Raw genomic sequence first — 27,362 nt, 5'->3', positions numbered from 1 at the left:
TACAATGTTAAAGCATTGACACACCTAGAGTGGGTCACACTCTAGTGACAATCTGAAGCAGAAAAGAAAGAGCAGGAAGGAGAGTATGAAAGTGCTGTGAAGGCTGGAATAAGGCAAATCTGTACTGGAGAGGAAGAATAAACTTCAATGGCTGTGATCCCAGGTTCTGTCTCTTGGCTATTGATCCAGGTCTCAACCTTTTGGAATAGCCTGACAACATTGTCCATGTGTCTCCTGTTTCTTGCCCTTTCCCTGCTGTTGGATCATGTGAAGCGGAGGAAGCCACCCAACCGCTATCCACCAGGACCTACCCCTCTGCCTTTCTTTGGAGACTTACTATTTTTTCTCAGAAACAAACCAGATGTTTTTTTCCATTCTGTAAGTATTGGCTTATCCAATTCTGAGAGCAATGTATGTTATGGAATAGTAGCTATTATCCAAGTTTTTAGAAGTGACAGTGCCATATAAAATGAGCAAATAATACATTCCTATAACATTCCTAGTTTCTGTTTTGTTTGAAATATTGTTGGAGAGAGCTGTTTTGTAAATATGTACACATTTGAATTTTGAAGTAATGTGTTCCGCTGCTGGTCATAGAGCATCCCCATGAAATTTCCATTTGATTACTTGGACCTTGTTGTCTCTTGTTCTTCCATTATTGTTGTCACTTTTATTCCTCTTTACTGAATAGTTCTCACACAAGATGCCAAACAGTTGCATTGAGGGATCTTCCTCTATTTCTTTCTTTTTTCTTTTTCTTTTTGCTTTTTATCTGACCTTAACTGCTTGAAGAATTTCATTTGTCACTAATTGAGGCTTCTCTTTCTTTCTTTCTTTCTTTCTTTTGCCGTGGACTGTGTTGTTTTGCATTCCTCCCTCATAATATCTCAGGCTTCAGCCCATAGTTCTTCTGGCTCCTATTCAATTTGTCTAAATAGTGCAAATGTGTTACACTGTCTTTAAATTCTACAGGGATGTTCTTCAGGTTGTATTTTATCACAGTGGTTGGTTTAGTGTTCTTTTACTTTATTCTATTTTTTTATATGAGAAGTTCATGGTCTGTGCTACAATCTGTTCCTGGTCTTGTTTTTACAGAAAATTGAGCTTTTCTGTCTTCTACTTTGAACTATGCAGTCTATTTGATTTCTGTTTCTATATTCGCCATAAGGTGATGTCCATGTATACAGTTATGACTTTATTTATTTATTGATTGATTGTATTTATAGGCTGCCTTTCTCACCCCTGGGGCCCTCAAGGCGGTCTACAACAGGCTAATGGCAAAATTCCAATGCCAACATACAGTAAAACAAAGAAATCATAATAACCAATCACTACATATAACTATTTATTTATTATTTACAGTATTTATATCCTGCCTTTCTCAGCCAGAAGGCAACTCAAGCCAGCTTTAATGAATTAAAAACATTAAAACCAGTATACGTAAGGCATAAACAAATTTAAACAAAATTTGGCTGCTTGAAGAATTTATTTGCAATGAACAAATTGTTGGGCTCACAAAATTTAGTAATGTCAGTGTTCTTCAGGCAAGTATAGATTTCAGAAGTAATTATCATGCAACTTTAACATATGGCCAATGGCAAAAAAATCCAGAATCTGTAGCTCAACAATGGGAGAACTGTAAGACTTCCATTAATGCCCTACAGCCAACTATTTGACCCAATTACAGTTAGACTTTTTGAATTTATAGGAACCTGATCAATCCACACTTACAAAAGTGCCATTTATTTAGATGGGTATATTCCAGTTGAGTCTACTGAACTGATTTAGTATAGTAATAGTCTTAATCTAAATTACTTGCACTTAATCTAAATTAGCTAGAATGACAGGGAATGGTTCCAGATGAAGCTTTAAATGTGCTATCTTTGTACCTGCTTCACACAATTCCATGACATTTCCAGGCATCATTGTTAATTCATAATTTCCCATGCTGTCTTCATTTTTTACTCTTATTGTCCAGGGAAAGAAGAGCAGTGCAATTTATTTACAGATGGTACGAGTTGTCTCAAAAAAGGGGGTGTCTTTAGGCTGCCTCTTCTCTTTCTCTTCTTTTAAATTAATCCTGAAACATTAGTCTTTGTAGAAGAATGCAAGGTTGAAAGATATCTAGTATTCGGGAAGTCTGAGTTGACCACGGTGGTCCATGCTCTGGTTACATCCTGTATAAACTACTGCAATACTCTCTACATGGGGTTGCCTCTGAAGACTGCCCAGAAACTGCAACTAGTGTGGTGGAGGCTCCTTCTTTGGAGGCTTTTAAACAGAGGCTGGATGGCCATCTGTCAGGGGTGCTTTGAATGTAGTATTCCTGCTTCTTGGCAGGGGGTTGGACTGGATGGCCCATGAGGTCTCTTCCAACTCTATGATTCTGTGATTCTAGTCCAACGTTCGGCAGCCAGGCTATTGATGGGAGCGGGGTACAGGGAGCACACAACTCCCTTGTTGCGCCAGCTCCAATGGCTGCCAATTAGCTTCCGAGCACAATTCAAAGTGCTGGTTTTAACCTACAAAACCCTATACGGTTCCGGCCCAGTTTACCTGTCCAAACGTATTCTCCCCTATGAACCATCAAGGTTGCTAAGATCTTCTGGAGGGGTCCTGCTCTCGGTCCTACCACTTTTGCAGTCACGTCTGGTGGGAACGAGAGACAGGGCCTACTCTGTGGTGGCCCCTCGGCTATGGAATTCTTTCCCGAATGAAATTAGATCTTCCCCTTCCCTCCTGACCTTTAGGAAGCTAGTAAAATCATGGCTATGGAACGAGGCATTCTCAGAATGATGGCTGAGACCGGCAATTGACCACAAGATACAGACTGAACTGGACATGATTTTATCTTGGCGAATTGGCTTATATGTATTTTACCCTATATGTATCTTAATTCACTGTTGATGTTTGTTGTTATTGTGTTTTGATATTTTAGATTGTACTGTTAGCATTGAATCCTTGCTGTTAGCCAGTCTGAGTCCCTCTACGGAAGTAGAGAAGATTGGGATATAAAAGTTTTAAATAAATAAATTTGCAAAGTTTTACTGCTTGTCCTCTGTTTTAGTTGTACTTTCTGGATTTCAGACTTTTCCCCTCCTCCCCCTTTTTCTTTTGTACGTATTATAGCTGCAGAAAAAATATGGACCAGTAGTTTCATTCCAGTTTGGATGGGTTAATGCTATCATGTTGAATGGGTTCAAGACACTTAAGGAAGCACATGGACAAAAAGCTGAAAACTTTGTTGACCGAGCACCTTTCCCACTGTTCTGTATGCTGGGCCGTGGAAAGAAACGCCAAGGCAAGTGATCATGCTCTGGTAGAATGCATTATTTGTAATATGCTTCAATGCTTGCAAAGTAGGAGGGATGTATCTGTTTAGGCAGAAATTAATCTTGATATAATAATACCATATTTATATGCATGAGCAGAAAAACTGGAGCCCATCTCTTCTCCCCTGTAACCTATTAATTGCAAAGGGGTTACATGCCAGTCTAAATAACCATCCATAGCTATTGAAGGATATTCATTCAGAACTAAGATATCTATTTGATTTAAACAAGGCATCTTTTTTCTGACATAGCAGCAGTCACTGAGGAAAGGCAAATGCATGGAAGGACCCCTTTTGTAATGATTCAGAAGTGACAAAAATGATACTTGTCTCCTCATTAATTTTTTTGTGAATTCTCCCTATAAGCATTCCAGAAGGAAGTAAGAAAGGAGAAAGAAGATGGAGTCACAGGCAGCAGGATGAGCTTGTAAAGCAGGGTGGTATTCATACAGTTTTCTATGTGTCTCATGAATCCACTTTAAATCTGGTTTCTACCTTCTGCAGAATTCTGGAGTTTGCAGTTTAGGGAGGAGCCTTTAACAGGCTCATTAAACTTCGAACTCCAGAATTCTTCAGGAGGTAGAAAACAAATTTAAAGTGGATTCATTCTCTAGTGTGGTGAAGATATAGGTATTGTTAGATTCCAACTCTCAGCGTTCTTCACTGTTGCTTTACTGGATAGAGCTTATGGGTATTGCCCTTTGGCATCTTGAGAGCAGTACCATTTCCATGCCTTTTGTAAAATGATCCTCCACTGATTTCCCAGTGTGAAGGGTACTAGCTAGGTCTTACACAGCAAAAACAACAATGAGTCTTGTGACAAAGAGTCTACAAATCTGCCTGAGATGTCTATAAGTCACTGAGATACTGCACTAGAGACAGGGCCATAGCCAGGATTTCGATGGGGGGGGGGGGCTGAGTTTGTTTCGGGGGGGGGGGGGCTGAGTCTGAGTGAAAGAGGGTCTACCCTAGCAAACCTTTTGTATTGTTACCCCAATACCCCCATGCATATGGGATATATTGAGTATGATGATCAGATCATGATATGAATAAACATAACAGTTTAAATAATGCACCATTAATGCCTTTTCACGAACCACTATGAGAATTTGGGGGGGGGGGGGCTGAAGCCCCCCCCCCCCCCCCCCCCCCCCCGGCTACATGCCTGCCTAGAGACACCTCAAAATGGAGAGAGTGTTGTTGATTGTCATGCAGGCTTCAGTCCTTGTAGAAGTCAAAATTCTGGAAGAGGAGATATATCCTAGAAGTAAAAAAGATGAAACTACTTGCAATACTGGGAATTATAGATACCACGGAGTCTGGGAGCTTTTAGTTCATCCAAATTCCTGCAGTTTCTAGTCAGAAATCTAAGCAAGTACTACACTTTTCTTTTGTTTTTTTAATATTTATTTAGTTGGTTATAAAAAAAATAGGAGAGGGATCTCTGTGGCACTAATACTGAGATTACTAGAGCAGTTAAAAGGATAGAAACAGGAAAGGACTAAAGCATTTTTGCTAGGATTTCCGTGATCCAAAAAAGGATGGAAAATGGATAAGAGAGCTCTTCAAGGTATGACAAGATCTCTGGATTTAGACAAAAAGGGAGCAGAGGAAAAGAGGGCTGTGTGGATCATTTTTAAGATATTTGGTACAGATCCGGGTAACATCAAGTACAATTCAACTAAAATACAGGTGTGAGCCTTGTGAGACACTTGTGCCTTTCCATTGACATGGGTCAATGAATCCAAACTGCAGGAAAAGAGATTCTGCCTGAATATGAGAAACAACATCCTGATAGGAAGAACTGTTTGACAGTGGAATCTGCTGCCTTGATGTGAGGTGGAGTCTCATTCTCTGGAGGTTTCTAAGCATATGTCATGGACCCTGCTACCAAGGTTCTGACATCATCACAGCAGAGGCTAGATGTCCATCCATCATAGCAGGGAGGTTGGACTGAATAGCTCTAGTGGCCTCTTTCAACTCTATGATGAATTGTCAGCAATTTATTTTATATCCTTTAGGAATCCTAGTAGCAACATGCAGTGATGGTTGGAGGGAGCAGAGAAAATTCCTTGTGTCCAGTCTCAAAAACTTTGGAATCGGGAAGAAAACATTTGAAAAGAGAATATGTGAAGAAGCTAGATATTTGTGCTCTGAGTTCAGTTCAAAAGAAGGTATGTCTCCATTCAAAGGGCACTGTGTGGGATGGATACAATTCTGGAGCCCAGACTTAACTTGATTACTCAATTTGTGCCCAGGCAGCAGAGGAGCTGGTGCAGCAAGAGGCCAAAATTCCCAGCACTGGCATCTCCTAGTCAGCACAGTTTTTGTTGGCTCCTGGTGGTGGTATGACTCATAAATGGGTTTGCTGGGATATTTAAGCTGAGACTAAGCAAGCCAACCTGATGGTGGAAGTTTTCAGTAAGGTCTTCTTGCTTCCTATATAAACACTCTCTTGTGGCTGATTTCTTCATTCTGCATTGGAGCAGCTTCCCATCCTTCCCTCTCTGTTACTTTAAAGCAGTGGGTCTCAACCTGTAAGTCCCCATATGTTTTGGCCTGTATCTCCCAGAAATCCCAACAGCTAGTAAACTGGCTGGGATTTCTGGGATTTGTAGGTCAAAACACCTGGGGAACCACAGGTTGAGAACCACTGCTTTAAACAGTGATTGCATGTGTAGTTTTGATACATCTTTGGCACATTGGGCAGGATAACATTGGGGAGAATTGGCATGAATTCTCTTAAACGTAAGTCCCCTTAAGGGATCTTGGGATTGAGGCGAATGCCCATTTGGGAACCCAGTCTGTTACCCACTCGGACACCAGTCTAATTATTGGCACAGTGGTGACCTGTTCGGCCAGCATTTGAGTTAACTGATTCGATTGTTGATACCTCACACCCAAGTATATTATATCTAACTGACTTTGTGGAGACCCTAAAATTGTTTTCAGCATTTGCATTTAAAGCAAAGAAGCTTTTTGGGTATCAGATGCACAACGTCCATTCCAATCAAAAGATTTTCAGAGATATGGGGAGAATATACAAGCTACCTATGTATTGGGACGTAGCATGTTTGGGATAAAGTGTTCTCCTTTCTCTATAAGGAAGAGAGAATCTCTAACAAAGGCAAGATTTTTATAGAGCTGTGAATAATAATAATAATAATAATAATAATAATATACACTTTTTTTTTAACATCTTGCATTTCAAATGCCCACTGCTCCTTTTCCCACTTCACATAATTGGCTGTTTTTTTCTGATTCACTCATGGCCCTTCCTACTATGTTAAGTGCACAACACACAAGTGTTTGCTTCCTGCAGTTGGAACTGACACAGTGCTTTTGTACTGAGACATTTCTCCAAACTTTCACATAGAGCTGGATTTCTCCCTTCAGATGATTATCCTATACACACATCTATAAGTCTAGAAAGAAATCAACCTAGAAAATCTGGATAAATTTATCACAGGTCAATGTGACTACTGTATCTTAATTCTTATTTTAAAAATCCCATCCTGAATAGAACGGCAAAAAGAAAGAATGTAGTCTGTTCTGGGAGAACCTAAAAGAAGTACTGACTCCCTATACCATGAATGGGTAAACCCAGGCCTGGGTGCTGGATGTGGCCTCTTGGGCTTTTTTCTCAGGGCCTCCTCTCTCTCACCATCCTATACTTCCTTCCTTATCTCTTTCTTTCCTCCTTCCCTCCCTCTTTTCTCCCTTCCGTCCTTCTGTCCTTCCTTCCTTCCTTCCTTCCTTCCTTCCTTCCTTCCTTCCTTCTTTCCTTCCTTCCTTCCTTCCCAACCTCTTTCTTCCTCCCTCTTTCTCTCTCCTTCCTTTGTTTCCTTCCTTCGTTCCTTCGTTCCTTCCTTCCTTTCTTCCTTCCTTCTCTTTTGTCTTTTCTTCCTTCTCGCTTTCCTTCCTCCCTTCTTTCCTTTCCTTCCTTCCTGTCCTTTTTCTCCCTCCATTCCTTTCCACCCTTTTGTCCTTCTTTCCTTCTCTCTTCTCTTCCTCCTTCCCTTTCCACCCTTTTGCCCTTCCCTCCCTTTTGTATTTCCTTCCTCCTTCTTTCCTTCGCTTCCCTTCCTCTTTCTCCTTCCATCCTTCCCTTCCACCTTTTTGTCCTTCCTTCCTTGCCTCTTTCCTCCCTCTATCCCTATTTTTTCTTCCTTCCCTTTTGTCTTCCCTTCCTGGTGTCAAGAATTACTGATTCAATGGTTAATATCAGTTATGATAGCAAAGATGTGTAGGTATTTGTTATTAGAGTATCTCAAGGCTAAGTAAAGGGTATTTCCACAAGATGGACCCGTTTGAAATCATTATAATCACGAACCTCCCATGAAAGGGTGGGACATAAGAGTTTCAAATTATTATGGGCAGATGCCTCACCTAGCACACAGACAACCAAAAGCCTCGATCATTTGCAAGATGGCAACAGAAGGCATTTTGTTTTTTTGCAGTTCAGCAAGATTGAATCCACAATTCTGGTGTATTTCAACAAAGTTTTGGCCAAAGATACCATTCATCATTGGTATCAACAATTTGAGGAAATTAGGTATTTGTTATTAGAGTATCTCAGGGCTAAACATAGGAGGGTGTACATGTACAACCACACACTCCAGGGGAAAACATGAGAAGAATTCAAGAGCCCTTTTCTCATAGCCCACACAAGTCCATTCGTCATGCCATTGAGAATTTGTGATCTCTCATATGACTGACTGGCATGTGTTAAGCGGCCTTTAATCATGCAGCCATATCAGTTGCAACTGATGCAGGATCATCATGAAGGTGACAAAGGAAAGTGTGTAAAATATAGTGATGCAATGTTACAGAACATGGAGAGCGACAGCTTCTTAATGTTTCTTAGTGATGAATCAAAGTTTCGTCTAAATGGTCAGGTTAACCATCACAAGGGGCACATATGGAGATTACAGAATACATGTGAAACTGTAGAGATGAGTGCAATTCCCTGAAAGTGAACGTTTTTAGTGCCGTTTCTCAAAAATAAAAAATAAATGTATGGCCTCTTCTTTTATGAGGAAAACAGAGTTATTGGGGCAAACAAATCTTGAACTGCTACAGAACTGGCTCTTTCTGCAACTTAATGAAGATTCAGATGACTTAATTTTTCAGCATGCCTTGGCACTTGCAGGTTCAATGTTTTCTAAATGTTACTGCCTCAGCATTGGATAGATCACACAGGATCCCAAGTCTTGGCACTACTGTCTTGGCCTCCAAGATCTCCAGACATCCTGCAACTTTTTTTTCCTGTGGGCATATGTCAAAGACCCATGGGTGGTCACCATTTGTGGGTGGTCACCATTTGGAGCTAAGATGGACATAATCAAAACAAAATCACAGCAGTGGTGATTTCATTGGAAGAAGACCCTTTGAGAAATGTTTGGGACGAATTCAACAACTGTCTTGATATTGGCCATATAGCAGGTGGAAGGCACATAGAGCATTTATGAAATGTTTAGTTAAACTTGATAACTCATTAATGTCATCATGAAACATACTGCTTTGAAATTGGGTCCATCATTTTGAAACACCCTTTTATTTCCCAGTAAGAAATTAATGTCATTCACACCTTATATGTAAAGGGGTGATCTGCTCATTTGATGTATTGGGAATTTATTTTTGTTGTTCATTAGTCTGCATTTTTCATTTGTATTTTTGGTTGGGGTTTTCTTTGCTAACCCACTATGTGATATGTGGATGGCAGAACATCAAGACGGATTTTATTATCATAGACAGGAGTCACATGATTTGCTCTCCTTACAGAACTTCATCATCCACCCATAGCCCTGAACTAAACAGTGTTACATTATTATCTATATAAATAAAAATGTAATGTTCCTTTGTGGGATGAACAGAACTCCAAAACCACTGGGCGAATTGACACCAAATTTGGACACAAGACACCTAACAACCCAATGTATGTCCTTCACTCAAAAAATTGATTTTGTCATTTGGGAGTTGTAGTTGCTGGGATTTATAGTTCACCTACAATCAAAGAGCATTCCGAACCCCACCAACGATGGAATTGAACCAAACTTGGCACGCAGTTCTCCCATGACCAACAGAAAATACTGGAAGGGTTTGGTGGGCAATGTCCTTTGGTTCTGGAGTTGTAGTTCACCTAAATCCAGAGATCACTGTGGACTCAAACAATGATGGATCTGGACCAAACTCTTCACGAATACTCAATATACCCAAATGTGAATACTGGTGGAGTTTGGGGAAAATAGAATCTTGACATTTGGGAGTTGTAGTTGCTGGGATTTATAGTTCACCTACAATCACAGAGCATTCTGAACCCCACCAATGATAGAATTGGGCCAAACCTCCCACACAGAAACCCCATGAGGGCCACAGCAACACGTGGCAGGGGACGGCTAGTAGAAAAGTAAATGTTTGTGATAATATTTAAGGGAAGCTGAGCCACAATACGTTCTTGTCTGGGTTGTTTTGTAATCCAAATATTTGCATAATGGTCTATTAAAGAGAAGCAGGACACAAATGATGTTGATAGGAGTAACTTCTCAACTCTAGTATTGTTGCTGTTATTTTTGTCTCTTACAGGCTCTCCTTTTGATCCACAGACCTCTATCTATAGGGCAGTTGGTAATATTTTCTCGTTAATAGCCCTGGGTGATCGCTTTGACTACAATGATGAAAACTACATAAAGTTAATGCATTTGACAGAAGGTATCGTGACGGGAGTAATGGAAAACCTGTTCCAGGTATCTTCATTAGTTTGACTGGGGGTTTATTTATTTATTTACTTACTTCATTTATATACCACTTTTCTCAGCCCTCAGGCGACTCAAAGAGGTTAAAGGGAGGAAGTCCATCAGGTTTGCTGGGCAAACAGGCAAGACAGGGCTTCTTAGCTGCCACAGTCCAATTATAGAATGCCTTCACCAAGGAAGTCTTTCACCCTTTATTGGACCATAGTTACAAAACTATCCTTTCAGGAGCCTTGACTCTCCTTGAGACTTGGCATTGGTGCTAAACATCCCAGTTACTGAGATATTACAGCGACAGGCTATGGTCCTCAAACATGTTTCTGTCTTTTGTAACTTGAATAAATTGTTTTGCTATTTATGTTATGAGTTGCCTTAAAAGTAGAAATATCAGATAGACTGTGATATAAAAAAGAAACTTGAACTGTTGAGGGTGGAACAAGATAAAACTGGTAAAAAGGAGAGGAAATGTAACTTCCTGTATTACTAACTGTATGAAAAAGGGAAGGGGGAAGGACTCTAGTGGCATCTTTAAGAGAGAGCATATTTAAAGGAGCCTGTTAAATTCAGTGACTATTATTACTGAGCTCCCTGGTGGCACAGTGGGTTAAATTGCCAAGCTGCTGAACTTGCTGACCGAAAAGTTGACAGTTCAAATCCGGGGAGCGGGGTGATCTCCCGCTGTTAGGCCCAGCTTCTGCCAACCTAGCAGTTCGAAAACATGCAAATGTGAGTAGATTAATAGTTACTGCTTCTAGAGGAAGGTAACAGTGCTCCGTGCTGTCATGCTGGCCACATGACTAGGAGGTGTCTACGGACAACACTGGTTCTTTGGCTTAGAAATGGAGATGAGCACCACCTCCCGGAGTTTGACGTGACTAGACTTTATGTCAAGGGAAATCTTTACATTTACCTTATCATTACTGAGTGTCTCTTTCTAGAGGTATTTTTATTTATTGCATCAGAAGTGAATCAAGGGTACAGCTGTAATGTATTTTTTAAAAGCACACAAAGTTTGAAAACTTTCTAGAGGTGGGGGAAAAGCTCTAGTCCTGACAGTCATTCAAATTAGCTGTATGCTTTTAATCAGAAAATGATAGAACATAAGGTTAAGATGGACCTTTTCCACAACCCATCTTTTTGATCCAGATTATGAAGATGACAAGCTGATAATTATGACAGTTTCTGTGGTTTTATTGTTGTTGGAGGGACTTACATTCCGCATTAAGTGCCTTGGGGATTTGTCTGTGAAATGTTGGAGTGTATAGTAATGCATTTCAATTTCAAGTGAAATATTTAATACTTCCTTTTGAATTTAAAATAAATCCTGACATGTGTTTCTTCTTTGATTGCTACTCTGGCAGTTTATGTCTCTAGGACCCTGGTTTGCCCATATTCCTGGACCTCATCAAAAAGTTAAGCAGAACTTTGAAGCTTACCGTGCTTTTGTAATTGAGATCATAAATGAACATAAGAAGACCAGAGACCCCACCTGTCCAAGAGATTTGACTGATGCATTTTTGGAGGAGATAGAAAAGGTAGGAAGATGCTTATGGACACTCATCTCCTGAATTTGTTTTTGGAGTTTCAACCAATTTGTGATTTATTTATTTTTTAAAAAACCCTCTGCAAATCATACTGGTAGTCATGGTGAAGGACTTGGTAGAAAAACACCGAGACCTCCCTTGTCAGTATATCCCAGGCATGGGCAAACTTGGGCCCTCCAGGTGTTTTGGACTCCAACTCCCACAATTCCTAACCGTCTCAGACCCCTTCCTTTTCCCCTTCAGTCGCTTAATAGTGTTAGAATGTTGAGGCTGGCCAATCAGAAACCATATGCAAATTAGTGGGTCGAGATAGCTAATGCATGGGCCAACTTGCATGTTTTGGACTTCAACTCCCACAATTCCTAACAGCCTCAGACCTTATCCTTTTCCTCCTCAGCAACTTAAGATGAGTGGAGTTGAAGTCCAAAACACCTTCTGTTTATTTACATTTACTACCCCCAACATTCCAGACCTGTGGGGATTCACGTAATTCATAATAATAGATGTAAAAACTGTGTTAACCTGTGGAACACTCTGCTGCAGTTTTAAATTAATCAGTTTGATAATTTAGACTGAGGGGGTGTCTCTTATGCTCAGTAATAGTATCATGCTGGGGGACCTATAAATGCCTAGAGATGTTCCCTCTCTAGGAAGTTCTCTGTCCTCCAATGTGACTCTATGGTCAATGTCCAGCAGAAATTGCCCTTATAATTGTGTTGGAGGGCCTAGAGATTCATAGTGAGAACAGGTTAATCAAATAAGTGAACAATCAAATTCCAAAAAGTTAAACCCACAAGGGTAAGGGCTGACTGTACTTGATTATGCTTGATTATAGGTTCCCTTACACATAAATGTGCTCTTCTCAGATCAAAACTATAGGAACAGAACAGCATATAAACATAATGTGGTACTGAAGATGTGAAAAGTCACCAGTGAGCAATTTGAAGTATTACATATATGCAGAGGTTAGAGGAAAAGTGCCTTTAATGTTTTAATACAATAGTTTTAGACTGAGGTTATTATTTTAATAGAACAGCGCCATCTAGTGGCATATATGCTACTTGTGTACAAAGCACAATTTTTAATCATTCTAACAGCAATACTTCTAACAGTTTGAGTAATATTTTAGTAATTTTCATGATTTTTTAAAGTGATCAATTTAAGCCATCCCAAATTGCCCCCCAAAGCAACAAGTTAAAGTCACACGAAATATTATTCAACTTGTTAGAATGATTAAAAATAATGCATCTCTGCCACTAGATAGCGCTGTTCCATTAAAATAATAACTTCTAAAACTCCACATGCCTCACTTCCAACAGCCATCTGAAGATGAAGGCGAAATGTCAGGAGAGAATGCTACTGGAACATGGCCATATAGCCTGAAAAACACACAGCAACCCAACTTCTGAAATTATGCTTTTTCTAAGCTCTGTATACCACAATATTGTAATTATTAATAGATGTCTAATGATAACATGCTTCAGCGCAATGGGAATGCACTGGTCTTAAAACAAATGCTTCTAAGGTCTGCTTGTGTACTCGTCATAATGTTCCAATACAAACAATAACAGTTTTTGTTTTCTTTGCCCCAGTGTATGTTGTAATGACACGTAACATGCAGCAGCATCGCAAAAGTAAACACATGTGCCATTGAAGCATACTACTTTGCAGGCCCGTAGCCAGGATTTCGATTCGGGGGTGGGGTGGGGGGGCTGACTTTGTTTCGAGGGAGGGGCTGAGTCTGAGTGAAATAGGGTCTACCCTAGCAAATCTTTTGTATTGTTACCCCAATACCCCCATGCATATGGGATATATTGAGTATGGTGAGCAGATCATGATATGAATAAACTTAACAGTTTAAATAATGCACCAGTAAGGCCTTTTCCTGAACCACCATGAGAATTTTGGGTGGGGGGGGGCTGAAGCCCCTCGAGCCCCCCCCCCCCCCCCCCGGGCTACATGCCTGCTACTTTGCCAATTTGTTTAATTTCCTCCAGGCAAAAGGGAATTCTGAGAGCAGCTTCAGTGAACAAAACCTGGTTATTCTTCTGAGTGAGATGCTTGCAGTTGGCGTTGAAACCACAACGGCCACCTTGCGCTGGGGGCTTCTGTGCATGATTCTTCATCCTGACATCCAGAGTAAGTCAGCGTCACTGAGGAAAATGTAGGCTTTGATCAAATACCAAGGCATCCCCTCTGTCTGTGTGTCCTTCTTTGGAAATTTTAAGGTTTTTCCATCCATGGAACTTTATATCAGGACGGATTTTTTTTTACTTTGGTGGAGATGATTTTACTATTTCAAGTTTCATGTCTGAAGTAGCATTCTCTGTCAGTGTGGTCTAATGAAGATCTTTGTTAAGATTTAAATGACTACCACCAAAATAAATTTTCCCTGCCTTTGAGTAGCTTTGCCGTTATGGAATGAGAATAGGGTGGATGCTATGGCTAGAGAATGTGTATAAATGAATGAAATCAGAAGTTCATGAAGGGAATTAATAATAATAATAATAATAATAATAATAATACTTTATTTGTACCCCGCTACCATCTCCCCAAGGGACTCGGTGCGGTTTACATGAGGCCGAGCCCAAAATACATCAATAAACAAAACATCAATAAAATAAAACATCAATAAACAATCAATACAATATAAATCATAAATCACATAAACAAAATAGACAATAAGCAATCGACGGTAACATATAAGCATTTAAAACAAATGGCCGGGCCAAATGTGACAGATTAAAATTTAAAAAATAATGCTGAAGTGAACAAGGTAGGATATAATTGGGATAGGATTTTCAGGGAGAATGAGGGAATGCAGTCAATCCTAAAGCAGTAGTAAAGTGCATTTTGAGGACATAATGCTGAGAGTTTTCCTTATTCTGGGAAGGCACACTGGAACAACCACGTTTTCAAGCTCCTCCTAAAGACTGCCAGAGTTGGGGCATGTCTGATGTCTCTGGGAAGTGAGTTTCAGAGTCGGGGGGGGGGGCACCACCGAGAAGGCCCTCTCCCTCGTCCCCCCAATCGCGCCTGCGAAAGAGGCGGGAGTGTGACTATATCACATGAAGCAGTTATTCCACTGTAGCTATGCGATCTCAGATGCCAGAAACATACTTGCAAGATCACCTTCATAATTGCTGGAGCCCCCGGTGGTGCAGTGGGTGGAGATTCAAATCCAGTGAGAGTGCAGATGAGCTCCCTCTGTCAGTTCTAGCCCCCCATGTGGGGACATGAGGGAAGCCTCCCTTAAAACACCCAGGCATCCCCTGGGCAATGTCCTTACAGACAGCCAATTCTCTCACACCAGAAGCGACTTGCAGCTTCTCAAGTCGCTCCTGACATGAAAAAACAACAAACAAAACAAAACCTTCATAATCACACTTCTCTCCATTTGGGCAATTGGACTGATTTGTGCTCACATAATTATTCTTCTGCAATCCCTTGTAACTTTACCTTCCTGCATTTCTGCTGCTCTGTAATTCTTTAATTATGGAAAAAAAGTCAATTTTGCACTTTCAGCAATGGTTAATTCGAGGAAAAGGGAAATATTACCATAAAATATAAAATAATCAGGAATACTGTGTGTGTATTGAAGCCTCCCACAGGATGGTAAAAGATCAAAGAACACCCGGGCATCCCCTGGGCAACATTCCCTTGCAGACGGCCACTTCGCCCACACTAGAAACAACTTGCAGTTTCTCAAGTCTCTCCTAACACGAAAAAAAAAAGAAAGGCTGCAGTAGGGCAGAATCATTACATGTCAGAGGAGGCAACAGAGAATATGCTGGGCTCTTGTCTTAAACTTCATTTAGTTTACATTGTAAGACCATAGTTTTTGTAGACTTTTTTTCATGTCAGGAGTGACTTGAGAAACTGCAAGTCGCTTCTGGTGTGAGAATTGGCTGTTTGCAAGGATGTTGCCCAGGGAATGCCTGAATACTTTACCATTCTGTGGGAGGCTTCTCTCATGTCCCCACACAAGAAGCTGGAGCTGACAGAAGGGAACTCACCCTGCCAGCACAAGGATTTAACCCATTGCGCCATCGGGTGCTCCTTTTGTAGACTTACTGTCCCACCTCCTATTCCACTTCACTGAAATAACTGGAAACAATCAGTGGAGATTTGGGGGGAAGCCGGAGATTTAGCACAGCTGGTAAATCACCAGCAGCTATAAGATCTATCAACCAAAAGGTTGCAAGTTCAAATTCCGGGTTGGCATGGGCAGCCAACTGTCAGCCCTGCCCACTGTTTCCCTAAGCAGTTTGAAAACAGCTTTAGTTGTAATTAGAAAAATTAGGTACCGCTAAAGTGGGGGAGGTGTTTTACAACGCCATAAAGAAAAAGAAGACCAGAAAATGCTGGAATTAGGAAGTTCTGATGGCTCTTCGTCATAGAGGATGGGAGCGACAGCACCCCCTGTGAATTCGAGCCCAACTGTCCATGGCACGACACAAAAACTCCCTTCTGTTCTGTCTGTGTACAGTCTATACAAACGGCATTGAATGTTTGCCATGTATGTGTACTTGTAATCCGCCCTGAGTCCCCTTCGGGGTGAGAAGGGCAGAATATAAATAAGTGTTGTTGTTGTTGTTGTTGTTATTCACTGCTCCCTGAAGTGTTTGCATCTTTGCTGCTGACAAATGCCATACTAAGATACTTATTGGAGGGTAGATAGGAAATATGTGCCAAATATTAATAGTGCAATGTTACCTATTTATCTCAGATGTGAGATTTTGTATGTTCTGTAGGCCTTGAATCCATGTCACAGAGAATAGGATCACAGCGTAATTGTTCTAAATTCATTAACATTTGCAGAAAAAGTCCAGGATGAAATTGATGCAGTGATCGGCAGAATAAAACCACCCACAATGGAGGACCAGCCAAATATGCCTTATACTGCTGCTGTTATCTGTGAACTTCAGCGTTGGGCGGATATTACACCCTATACAATTCCTTGTGTGGCACGAAGAGATACTGAAATTGACAAGTTCATCATACCCAAGGTACAGTCCCAAGTATATCTATTTTTATGCAACAAATCTTTATTAAATCACAATTTGATTGGTCATGTGTCACAGCTTGATACTTTAAATAAGCCAGAACCAGAATTAATAGATTCACTGACATACTATATTTTTAAAACTGGCTCAACGTCTTCTTGGAATATATGCTATTTTATGCATCAATTGCAAAAAGATAGTAGTCTTCACAATCTCTGAGAATGCCTGCCATAGATGCAGGCGAAACGTCGGGAGGGAATGCTTCTAGAACATGGCCATACAGCCCGAAAAACCTACAACAACTCACAATTTAAATGATGATGGGGAGGATTTATACCCTCCTTTTTTGCTTCACAAGGAGACTCAAAGTGGCTATAATGGAACCGAGAGTACACTTATCCATTAGCGGATGTCACCAAATTAAAAAGGGAAGTCAATATCCCAGATGTCAGAATTAGGATTCAAAATGGTTTAACAGATTAGATAGCTGGTTGCTGAGATAGCAAATTTCAACAGGGTTCTTTATTTAGGTAGGAAAAAGGAAATTTGGAAATAGAAGATGGGAAGCACATACCTTGACTTTTTTTTTTTGTCGTGTCAGGAGCAAATTGAGAAACTTCAAGTCGCTTCTGATGTGAGAGAATTGGCTGTCTGAAGGACGTTGCCCAGGGGACGCCCAGATGATTTGATGTTTTTATCATCCTTGTGGGAGGCTTCTCTCATGTCCCCGCATGAGGAGCTGGAGCTGATAGAGGGAGCTCATCCGCCTCTCCCCGGATTTGAACCTGCAACCTGTCGGTCTTCAGTCCTGCAGGCACAGGGGTTTTACCCACTGCACCACCGGGGGTTCTTGACTGAAATACATGTAAAAAAGCTTTAGAGTTCTCATTTGACTACAAGTTCAACATGAGTCAATAGTGTGATGTGGCAGCCGGAAATGTCAATGTGATTCTTGTCTGCATTTACAGCAGTAAAGTATCTGGCCTGAGGGAAGTAATAGTCCATCTTATCCTACTTTGGTCTGGAATACTGTGTTCAGTTCTGGCTAGTATTATATTGACAAGCTGGAACAGGTCTAGAAAACAATCAAGTTGGTGAAATATTTGGAAGCCAAGCCCTATGGGAAGTGGCTTAAAAGAACTGGATATGTTTAGCTTGGAGGAGAGAAAAATCAGTTCCTTTGCAGCTGCATGATTCTCCAAGCTGATTCAGGATAATGTGGGCCAAGGCTGGGTTTAACAGCTTGAACCGTATCAACAAAAGCCTTAGCATACTCCAGATTTTCCCCAAGAATCTGGAGTAAATCACGACATAGGACTTCATCCTATTTGGGGATGAACGTGGGTGGAATGGCCTTATTTTTGCTTTTTACTAGAGCATTCGATCTCTGTTAATTTTTAATTTTTGTATGTATGTATTTTATCTTTTATAATTTAGCTGTAAATCGCCTAGAGCAATTAATAACTTATTAAATGATGATGATGATGATGATGATGATGATGATTTGTATGATGTTTAAAGAAGACAGGGAATTTACTCACCCCCATCACACAGGATCGCCTCTTCTCATTTTTAGTTCAACCATCCTCTTAATTTCCCATCACACAGGCTGGCAATATCTCCTCCCATTAACTAAACCAAAAATGGATTCCCTGAAGTACAAAGACACGAGATCACTACAAATGTCTCCTCCCATGTCACGGTTTTAAAACATTCCTTTCAATGGGATCTTCCCCTCTTCACTTTGAATTCTTGAGTAGACCAGCGCAATTTTAACTCCCTTTGCCATGATCTTTCCTCCTTTGAACACCTTCACTTTTAACACTAGTTTCAATGGAATTTTCTGTCCACTTAACACTCTTTTTAATATGGTGGCCTCCCTCTCGAGCAGTGGTTCCCAACCTGTGGTTTGTGGACCACCAGTGGTCTGCAAGAACAAAAATATGGTCTGTGGCCTCACCATTACTACATCGTGACCTCAAAACCACATGGCAACGAAACCGACTGGTCTCACGAAATCCTCTTATAGTGCTGAGGCAACGGGGATGTTGGGAGGGGAGAGCCTGACTACCCACGAAAGTTTACTACTATCACTTCAGCTCTAGATGGTTAAATATGATTTTTTGTGGGCAAGCAGATGGCAACTAATGGATGGCATATGTTCTGTATCAGAAAGTAGAGCTGATGTGGTCTATCAAATGCAATTTTCTGAGTCAGCATCCCAAATAACCAAACCAAATCTAAAGTTGACCAAAAGCTGATTCTTAACCCTTTTGGTACTAATGTTGGAGAGTGGTTCCTGGTCAAAGCCGTCCCTGGTTAAGTGGTCCCTGGTCAAAAAAAAAAAAAAAAAGGTTAGGAACCACTGCTCTAGAGGAGACCAGCACATTTTAAAAACGCTTCTTTCAGTGTCTTTAAACCACTAATGCACAGACGTATCATGGAGGAGCACTTCATAAAATCCTAGTGCGCAGGCAGATACCACTTTTTAAGCATTTCTACATGCATGCAATGAACTTGAGTCTTTTTGTACCCAGCTTGAAATCCTCCCATTTTTCCACCCTGCGGAGTCCCGTTTTGGGGAGATGAGCAGCCACCAGAAGTAGACCTACATCTTTTGAAGGGCTCTGTGGGTGTGCTGGTTTGAACCGTCTTTAAAGTGTATGGAAACAGAGGACAAAAACCATCTGTTAAGTCCATGTACCATTTGGGCCGGTTCAGAGACAGTGCCCCCCAATCCCAGGCCCCCAGGATAGAGTCCTGACAGCCCTCCTCCTTGTGGGGGCCATGCCCTAGTGATATAAATCAGATGCCAGCTTGCTATGCAAGACTCTCTGATCAAAATGATGCCTTTGCTTCCTTTACTGATTGCTAACCAGGATGACCACAAATATCTCTAATAAACTCTCTGGTGTATAGAAAACCACATAATCTTTTTATTAAAGCTCTGGGTATTATTATTATTATTATTATTATTATTATTATTATTATTATTGTCATCATGTTAAATAGTGATGGAGGAAGTGTCAGGTAACATCAATGTAGCTTTATATTAAATGGTGATAGATGAAGTATCAGATAACGTCACCACACCATTGTAAACGTCTTTGTTTCTGTCTCAAATTAGGATACCATTGTCTTCACCAATTTGTCTTCTGTGCTGAAGGCTGAAACTCTGTGGGAGAAGCCATATGAATTTTACCCAGAGCACTTTCTGGATGCAAATGGGCAGCTTTTCAAGCGAGAGGCCTTCCTGCCTTTTAATATAGGTAAATTTTAAAGAAGGATGAAGACGTCTTAAAAGCAGCAGTTACGGTATCAATTTTGCAAAATGTGTGAAATCAAGGATAATCACTACCTATGAGGATGCTTGCTATAGATGCAGGCGAAACGTCAGGAGAGAATGCCTCTAGACCATGGCCATATAGCCCGAAAAAACCTACAACAACCCAATCAAGGATAATATTTGTCACAATCTGTTTTCTTAAGAAAAGAAAGCATAATGTTGATGTACACATCCTCATTTTAAAAACATACCATTGAATTGCATTCTGCCAGTATTACCAGTGTGGTTCTTTCATTTTCTTCCACCTTTAAGATTCTCTGATCTGAGCCTGAACTCATTTCAGTTGTGGGCACAACTGAATCACCCCAGATTGATCTGTACCTAACAAGCTTAGCACTAGATGAAAATAACAAGAGTTTAATTCTAATTTGTATTTTCCTTGTTCTGAAAGAAGCTCTGTAGTTTTTGTTGTGTTGTATGCCTTCAAATCATATCTAGCTTAAGACAGATTGGTCATGAGGTTCTCTTGGCAGGATTTGTTCAGGGGTAGTTTGCCCTTATCTTCCTCTGAGGCTGAGCGAATATGTCCTGCTCAAAATCCCTCAATGGGTTTCCATGGCCAAGTGGGGATTTGAACCCTGGTTTCCCAGTGTCCTAGTCCACATGTTTAAAACTCAAGGCCTTCAGGCTGAATCTGTCCTACCATGTCATTTTATGTGGCCCTCCTGGCATCATTAGACATCATCACTGGAGCTGATGTGAGTTGTGATACAGCAACATCTGGAAGGCTGCTGTTTATTCTATTCACTCAGGATTGTGGGTATTTAATTTAGTTTACATGGTAGATACCCTGAAGTGATGTTAGCTGTCATTCAGTAACATCTGGAGACCCAAATTGGATAAAAAAGATTAAAGAACATGGATCACTGTGTGAAAAAAATTATAGTTGGCCCTCTGTATCCATAGATCCTCAATCCGTAGATTCAAGGGCCCTTTGAAGGCAACCATAAAGTGGATGTAGCCCTCGATGAAAATGAATTTAACACTCCTGTCTTAGTTTAACACTTAAGCCACTACTCCCGGCTGGTTTTCTATACATTTCCTAAGTGAGAGCTAATAGAACAAGAAAGATGAATTTACTGGTATTTGCACTTGTTTTCACCTGCACAAAACATTTCCCTTCTTCTTCTCATAGGTCGTCATGCCTGCCCAGGAGATCAATTGGCAAAAGCTGAGCTCTTCATCTTATTAATCACCATCTTGCAACATTTCACCGTGTGCAGCCCCAAAAACTCTCCCAGACTTACAACTGAAAGAGTATATGCTGTAACTGTCAACCCAGTGCCATTCCAGATTTGTGCCATTCCTAGATAATATCTGAGATAAGTACAGGAAGTACAGGAAACAAAATGGGGAAAATATTTTGGATTTCCTTGCTATAAATAAAAATATATAGAAGAAAACAACCTCCTGACATCCAATAACAAATTAAGAAAAGGTTTCACTTATTTTCCCCCCAACTGGAAAAATCAGAATCATCATTTAAAGCAGTGGTTCTTAACCTGTGGGCCACGGGCCACATATTTTACCTCTTACAGTAATAAATATGGCCACATGACCTTGGAGACGTCTATGGACAATGGACCACCCCCCAGAATTGGACACAAATGTCAGGGGAAATCTTTACCTTTACCTTAGTAATACATATGCCAGCCAAATTAATTAAATAGATTTGTTGCCACCTTTTGAAGATTTTTTTTTCTCATGTCAGGAGCAACTTGAGAAATTGCAAGTCGCTTCTGTTGTGAGAGAATTGGGTGTTTGCAAGGACCTTGCCCAGGGGACGCCCAGATGATTTGATGTTTTTATCATCCTTGTGGGAGGCTTCTCTCGTGTCCTTGCATGAGGAGCTGGAATTGATAGAGGGAGCTCATCCGCCTCTCCCCGGATGCGAACCTGTGACCTGTCGGTCTTCAGTCCTGCCGGCATGGGTTTAACCCACTGCGCCACTGGGGGCTCCACCTTTTGAAGATTACCCAGATAAAAGACAACATGCCAATTATTTTATGCTTCTTTCAATACAACAGTGATAGGGTTACCACATTTTTTTATTCCAAGATACCATAGATTGTAAAACACCCTGATTTCATATCACTTGCATATGCAGTTTTAATACACACCCCATTTCTAGAGATGTTTATATGGGGAAGTGGGGAGTGTGTCAGAGTTAAAAGAAACAGTAAAATGTAGAGAGGACAATAATTTGCCTATCTTACAAGGCTTGTGGATGAAGTGACAACAATTGTTTCTTAGCAATTCTAGAAGAAGGTGTTTATATCCTGATATTCAAGGATTCACAGTTGGAAGGTTTCTGTGTAAGCTCTCTCTTTTTCACTGAGGGTCAAATTAAACATAATGGCTACCCCTGTAATAATAGCATTCGTCCTTGTTTGTTTTTAATTTAATTACAAGCCTGTGAGGAGAATTGGGAATAGTAATGGAATGTGAAGATGTGGAAAGAGTATTCCATCTCTCCCCTGCATCCAGGCTATCAACTTGCCTGTCAAATGATGGTGACAGTCTTAATGAGAGTCACGTCTATGCAGGAAAGGTTTTTGTGGACACAGTAAACATGATTCTTCACCGAACTCAATGCAGATGGTAGTTTGTCAAGTGAGATGCCTTCCTCCCTTTTTCTATGGGTAAATTAAAAAGAAGGCTGGTTTATTTATTTATTTACTTTATTTGCTTCACTTGTATTCTGCTCTTCTCAGCCATCAGGCGACTCAGAGCGGTTAACAACCAGTATCAGCAACACGGTACAAAATCATTAGTCATTTAAAACAGTAATATCAATTAATTAGCATCAAAAATATCAATGCAACAATACAGAAATACAACAATACAGCAAAACAACAATCCATCACGTCTCATCAATAGAATCAGCATCCGATCTCGTTGTCCATTAATCTATATTGTGTATTGATGATTGTTTATTAGTTAGTAATGGAAATGTGTAATTTAACTGTTTTTGCATATTAATTATTGCTGTTTCTATTGTCTTGCTATTTGCTGTCTGGAAACCGCTGTGAGTCGCCCTCGGGCTTGAGATATAGCGGTATACAAGAATAGTAAATAAATAAATAAATAAATAAATAAATATTCCAGTAATCAATCAATTGCACTGCTTAGTTGAAAGCCTGTTCGAAGAGCCAGGTCTTCACTCTCTTCCGGAATGCCAATAAGGAGGGGGCCAATCTGATGTCTGTAGGAAGGGCGTTCCACAGCCGGGGGGCCACTACTGAGAAGGCCCTGTCTCTCGTCCCCGCCAGGCATGCTTGTGAGGCCGGCAGGACCGAGAGCAGGGCCTCCCCAGACGATCTTAACGTCCTAACTGGTTCATAGGAGGAGATGCGTTCGAACAGATAGGTCGGGCCAGAACCGTTTAGGGCTGTAAAGGCTAAAGCCAGCACTTTGAATTGTGCCCGGTAGCAAATTGGCAGCCAGTGGAGCTGGCGCAACAGAGGAGTTGTATGCTCCCTGAGTGCCGCTCCTGTTAGCATCCTGGCTGCCGATCGTTGGACCATTTGACGCTTCCCAGCAGTCTTCAGAGGCAACCCCACGTAGAGAGCGTTGTAGTAGTCTATACGGGATGTAAACAGAGCGTGGACAGTCTTTCCACCACCATTCCAGATCTTTACATTTCCCAGATAATAGTCCAGATCCTATTATGTTGGATGTAGCACAATATTTCCAGACATGGAATTGCCCTACAACTTCCCCATCACCAGCCTCGAGACTCACCCTGCCATTCTGATATACCTTCCCTCAGCTATTCCATTATTGGGAAAGAATGGGGAGGATCTGAGAAACATTTGGAGATGTTCCCATCGCTAAATTCAAGAACATCTTATGCTAAACTCTGCAGGAGTTTTGTGTACTCCTGATGTAGATGATGTCATCAGTTTGCATCTGGCTATGGGAACAGGGTCAGATATACTTCTCAGATCACCTCCAATTTCCACCAGCAGTGGATAAAGATTGGTTTCAGAATAACACAGTGAATCCTAGAGAGATTTTAATTGTTGCAGAGGGAGGAAGGGGATACCAATGACCTCTACGTCGATCATAGAACTACATACAAAAGTATAAACTCTAGTTATTTACTTGTTAAAGTTCACAATATTAAAAGTTAGAAAAATATGTGCTGTGGTTTTTCTAATAACTAATGTTAGAAAATGCATGCTTGGGCAATGCTGGGCATATAAGGTAGATATTAATAAATGGCTGTCTTGGGTCAGTCACACTCTTGGCCTCAGAGAAAGGTGCGGACAATCCCATTTGGAATACATTCTTAAATTATTGCCTGGGGCAAATTACACTTACTCTCAGCCTCAGTGGAAGTTTTGTCATCACCTCCACTTCTCAAATGCGTTTTATTACATTGATTGCCCTGTTAAATGGTGAAGAGGTGCTGGCCATTGCTTTCAGGATTGGGTTGTTTTGGGGTTGTTGTTTTTTTTTTCTCCTCATCCTAGCTTCATGCTGGGTCTTTTCATAGCATAACTATCTAATGGTACCAGATCCAGATTTTTCTTGGAAGCCATAGGATTCTTACACACAGCCCTATATCCCAGACTATCAAGTCAGAAAATCCCACATTATCCGAGTGTGGACTCAGATAATGCAGTTCAAAGCAATTATTGTGGGATTTTCTGCCTGGATATTTTGGAATATAGGGCTGTGTGGAAAGGCTCATAGTCTCTCAGCCTCAGAGCAAGGTGCACACACACATACCTTCCTAACTATAAATCTTCATTAAATTGCTTGCTTCCTTATTGGTTGAATGTTTTGGCTGTGGCCTTCAGTGCTGTATTTTCTGTCTCCTAATCCCGCATTTCTAGAGCACTGCCCTTTAAACACTGAGTCCCGATCCCAAATGAGGGTGTAGCTCAATGTTAGGGTTGTGAACATTTTTGCAACAGTAAAAGGTTTCTGAATGGCATCTAGAAACAGGCCTGTAGCGAGGGGGGGGGGGGGTTTAGGGGTTCAACCCCCCCCCCCCCCCCGAAATATTTCAGATTTTTAAAAAAAACCTGGTTTACTCATGAATTTTAACTGGTTAACCCAATCCCCATGCTAAGTCTATGAGATGCAAAAATTAAGAGTTCCTCCAGAACTGCAAACACTATCTCAGGCAAATATTGACAATTTATTCACACTGTTATTACTTGCAGCAATAGCCAATGTAGTGAAGCAACCAAGGTGGGTGTGTGTGTGTTGAATGCTCTCATTAAGGAGGCCAGACTTGGTGGAGGTGGTTGACAGGGGCGGAGCTGCAGGCTATGGAAGGCTGCTCTGCCCTTTGCTGTGCTCTTTGCTTCAGCATGAGCTAGGAGGCAGGTTTCAACCCACTCCCCCCGTGAAAATTTCACACACACCCCCAAAAATTTCAACCCCTCCCGAATTTTTTTTCTGGCTACGGCCCTGTCTAGAAATGTAAATTAACCTGTTAGTAACAACCTGCAGTGTTTACAGTAGACTCTGCAGAAATTGCTTCAAGTGTACTTCATAAAAAGGAAAATTAACCTTTTTAGAAAGCCTCACAAATGCTGATTTATTATCAGCAACTGTTTGATTTTTATTTATTTACTTTAGCGATCTCTCATAGCCGAAGGATCCCTCATAGCTCGAGGATTATGGCCCTCCAAGTGTAGTGTCTTGGCAATGGGTCCATAGGTTGCTGTGGAGCCTTATTCTTGATCCGCATGTTTTCCCACAGTGAGGACATCGGTTTCCAGGTGGAAGGCAGTCCCGGTCAGGGTTGGCTTAATACACCTCCCTCTTGGCATGTTTATATGTATCCCAGAATATCAAGGCAGAAAATCCCACAATATCTGCTTTGTACTAGGTTATTTGAGTCCACACTGCCATATATTCCAGTTCAAAGCAGAAAATGAGGGATTTCATTCAGCTGTGTGGAAGGGGCCTATATAGTCCAGAAGCTGTATCTAGATGCCTTAAACATCATGTGCAGTCACCCCTTGTACAAAATCTAAAACTCAAAAAACCCAACAACCACAGACAAGTAGTTAATGTAACTCCAATAGCGCAATGTTTCAAGATAAATTTATTACACTTGCCTTGTATTGGGGCCCTCCCACACTGCCATATAACCCAGAATATCAAGGCAGATCATCCATAATATCTGCTTGGAACTAGATTATCTGAGTCCATACTGTCATATAATCCAGTTCAATGTGGATTTTATACACCTGTGTGGAAGGGGCTTTAGTACTAGTAGGAGTATTTATTTATTTATTTGGAGTGCTTCTACCCCGCCCTTCTCAACCCCCTAGGGGGGACTGAGGGCGGCTTACAAAGTAGGAGCAGATTTATACCCCGCTTCGTCTCTCACAAAGGAGACACAAAGTGGCTAACACTAAAAATTAACACTTGAGTTGTACAGATAGAGTATCCCTTATTTGAAATGCTTTGGACCAGGCATGTTTCAGATTTTGGAATACTATGCCTGTATTTATATATGTGTGTGTACATAATGAAAGATCTTGAAGGCAGAACACAAGTCCAAACACAAAATGTATTTATGTTTCAATTATGCTTTAGGATGAAAGTAATTTTACACATTAGTAATTTTGTCCATGAAACTATCAGAAAGCAAAGGTGTCACAATCCCAGGCTGGATGTACATTGCCATATAATCCAGTTCAAAGCAAACAATCTGGATTTAGAAACTGGATCATATGGGAATGTACTGTATATGGAGCCTCAGTTCACCCATGTGGACAATATGGGATTTTGGAATATTTTGGAATTTGGAATTCTGAAAAGGTGGTGCTCAACCTGTATAATTAGTGTTCCATCTGTTCCATCTGTGTAAAAATTGAGAAACTACTCTCCAGTTATGCAACTGTATAAGGGTTTGCATTTCTTTGATGTTGAAAAATCTAGGCCACTAGAAACTTCTCCTTGTTCCCTAGAGACAAAGGGTAGAGTTGTCATTATTTGCATCAACTCTCCTTTAAGAACATCTTAAACTCTAGTTTAAACAACATCTGAAGCAAGATGCAGTTCTGGACACAAACACTCTCTTATCTTCCCCTTTATGTGATTTTAGTATCTCTACTTGATAAAGGTATCACCATGACATTGCGATTTTGTTGAACTTTTCTTCATGCCCAACTTAACTCCAACTCAATAACCCTATTTTGAATAACAATTGTGTAATTCTTCTGCAGTATGAAATGTGCTTACATGCTCTTACATTACAATGTGTAGATGAATTGATAGGAATAAAAGATAATACTCATGATGAGCAAACACATAATTCAGGAAGAATCAATATTGTGAAATTAATGAAAAAATTCCAATACTGATTAATTTTTAAAAAGGATGCTGGCTGACCCAGTTGGGAACATAAAA

General features: G+C 40.7%; 1 protein-coding gene across 1 annotated transcript; it reads left to right on the top strand.

Annotated features, from left to right (window-relative positions):
• The first annotated feature begins 147 nt into the window (after positions 1 to 147).
• On the top strand, positions 148 to 22,325 carry LOC132775784 (cytochrome P450 2D14-like). The gene is made up of 9 exons (XM_067469164.1): positions 148 to 378; positions 3,130 to 3,301; positions 5,353 to 5,505; positions 9,917 to 10,077; positions 11,445 to 11,618; positions 13,625 to 13,766; positions 16,449 to 16,636; positions 19,761 to 19,902; positions 21,115 to 22,325. Exons 1-9 carry the CDS (start codon positions 148 to 150, stop codon positions 21,291 to 21,293), a joined length of 1,542 nt encoding a protein of 513 aa, XP_067325265.1. The 3' UTR covers positions 21,294 to 22,325.
• The last annotated feature ends 5,037 nt before the right edge of the window (positions 22,326 to 27,362 follow it).

The sequence above is a fragment of the Anolis sagrei genome, chromosome 5, assembly GCF_037176765.1.
Source record: "Anolis sagrei isolate rAnoSag1 chromosome 5, rAnoSag1.mat, whole genome shotgun sequence".
Taxonomy (NCBI): Eukaryota; Metazoa; Chordata; class Lepidosauria; order Squamata; family Dactyloidae; genus Anolis; species Anolis sagrei.
This window is presented reverse-complemented; position numbering and strand designations above follow the sequence as displayed.

What these genes read in the sequence shown, in the direction of transcription:
- LOC132775784 (XM_067469164.1), top strand. Translation starts at nt 148, where the DNA reads ATGGCTGTGATCCCAGGTTCTGTCTCTTGGCTATTGATCCAGGTCTCA. An exon ending in TAATGGAAAACCTGTTCCAG is followed by an intron (nt 10,078 to 11,444) that starts GTATCTTCATTA and finishes CTACTCTGGCAG; the next exon opens with TTTATGTCTCTAGGACCCTG. An exon ending in CTTCCTGCCTTTTAATATAG is followed by an intron (nt 19,903 to 21,114) that starts GTAAATTTTAAA and finishes TTCTTCTCATAG; the next exon opens with GTCGTCATGCCTGCCCAGGA.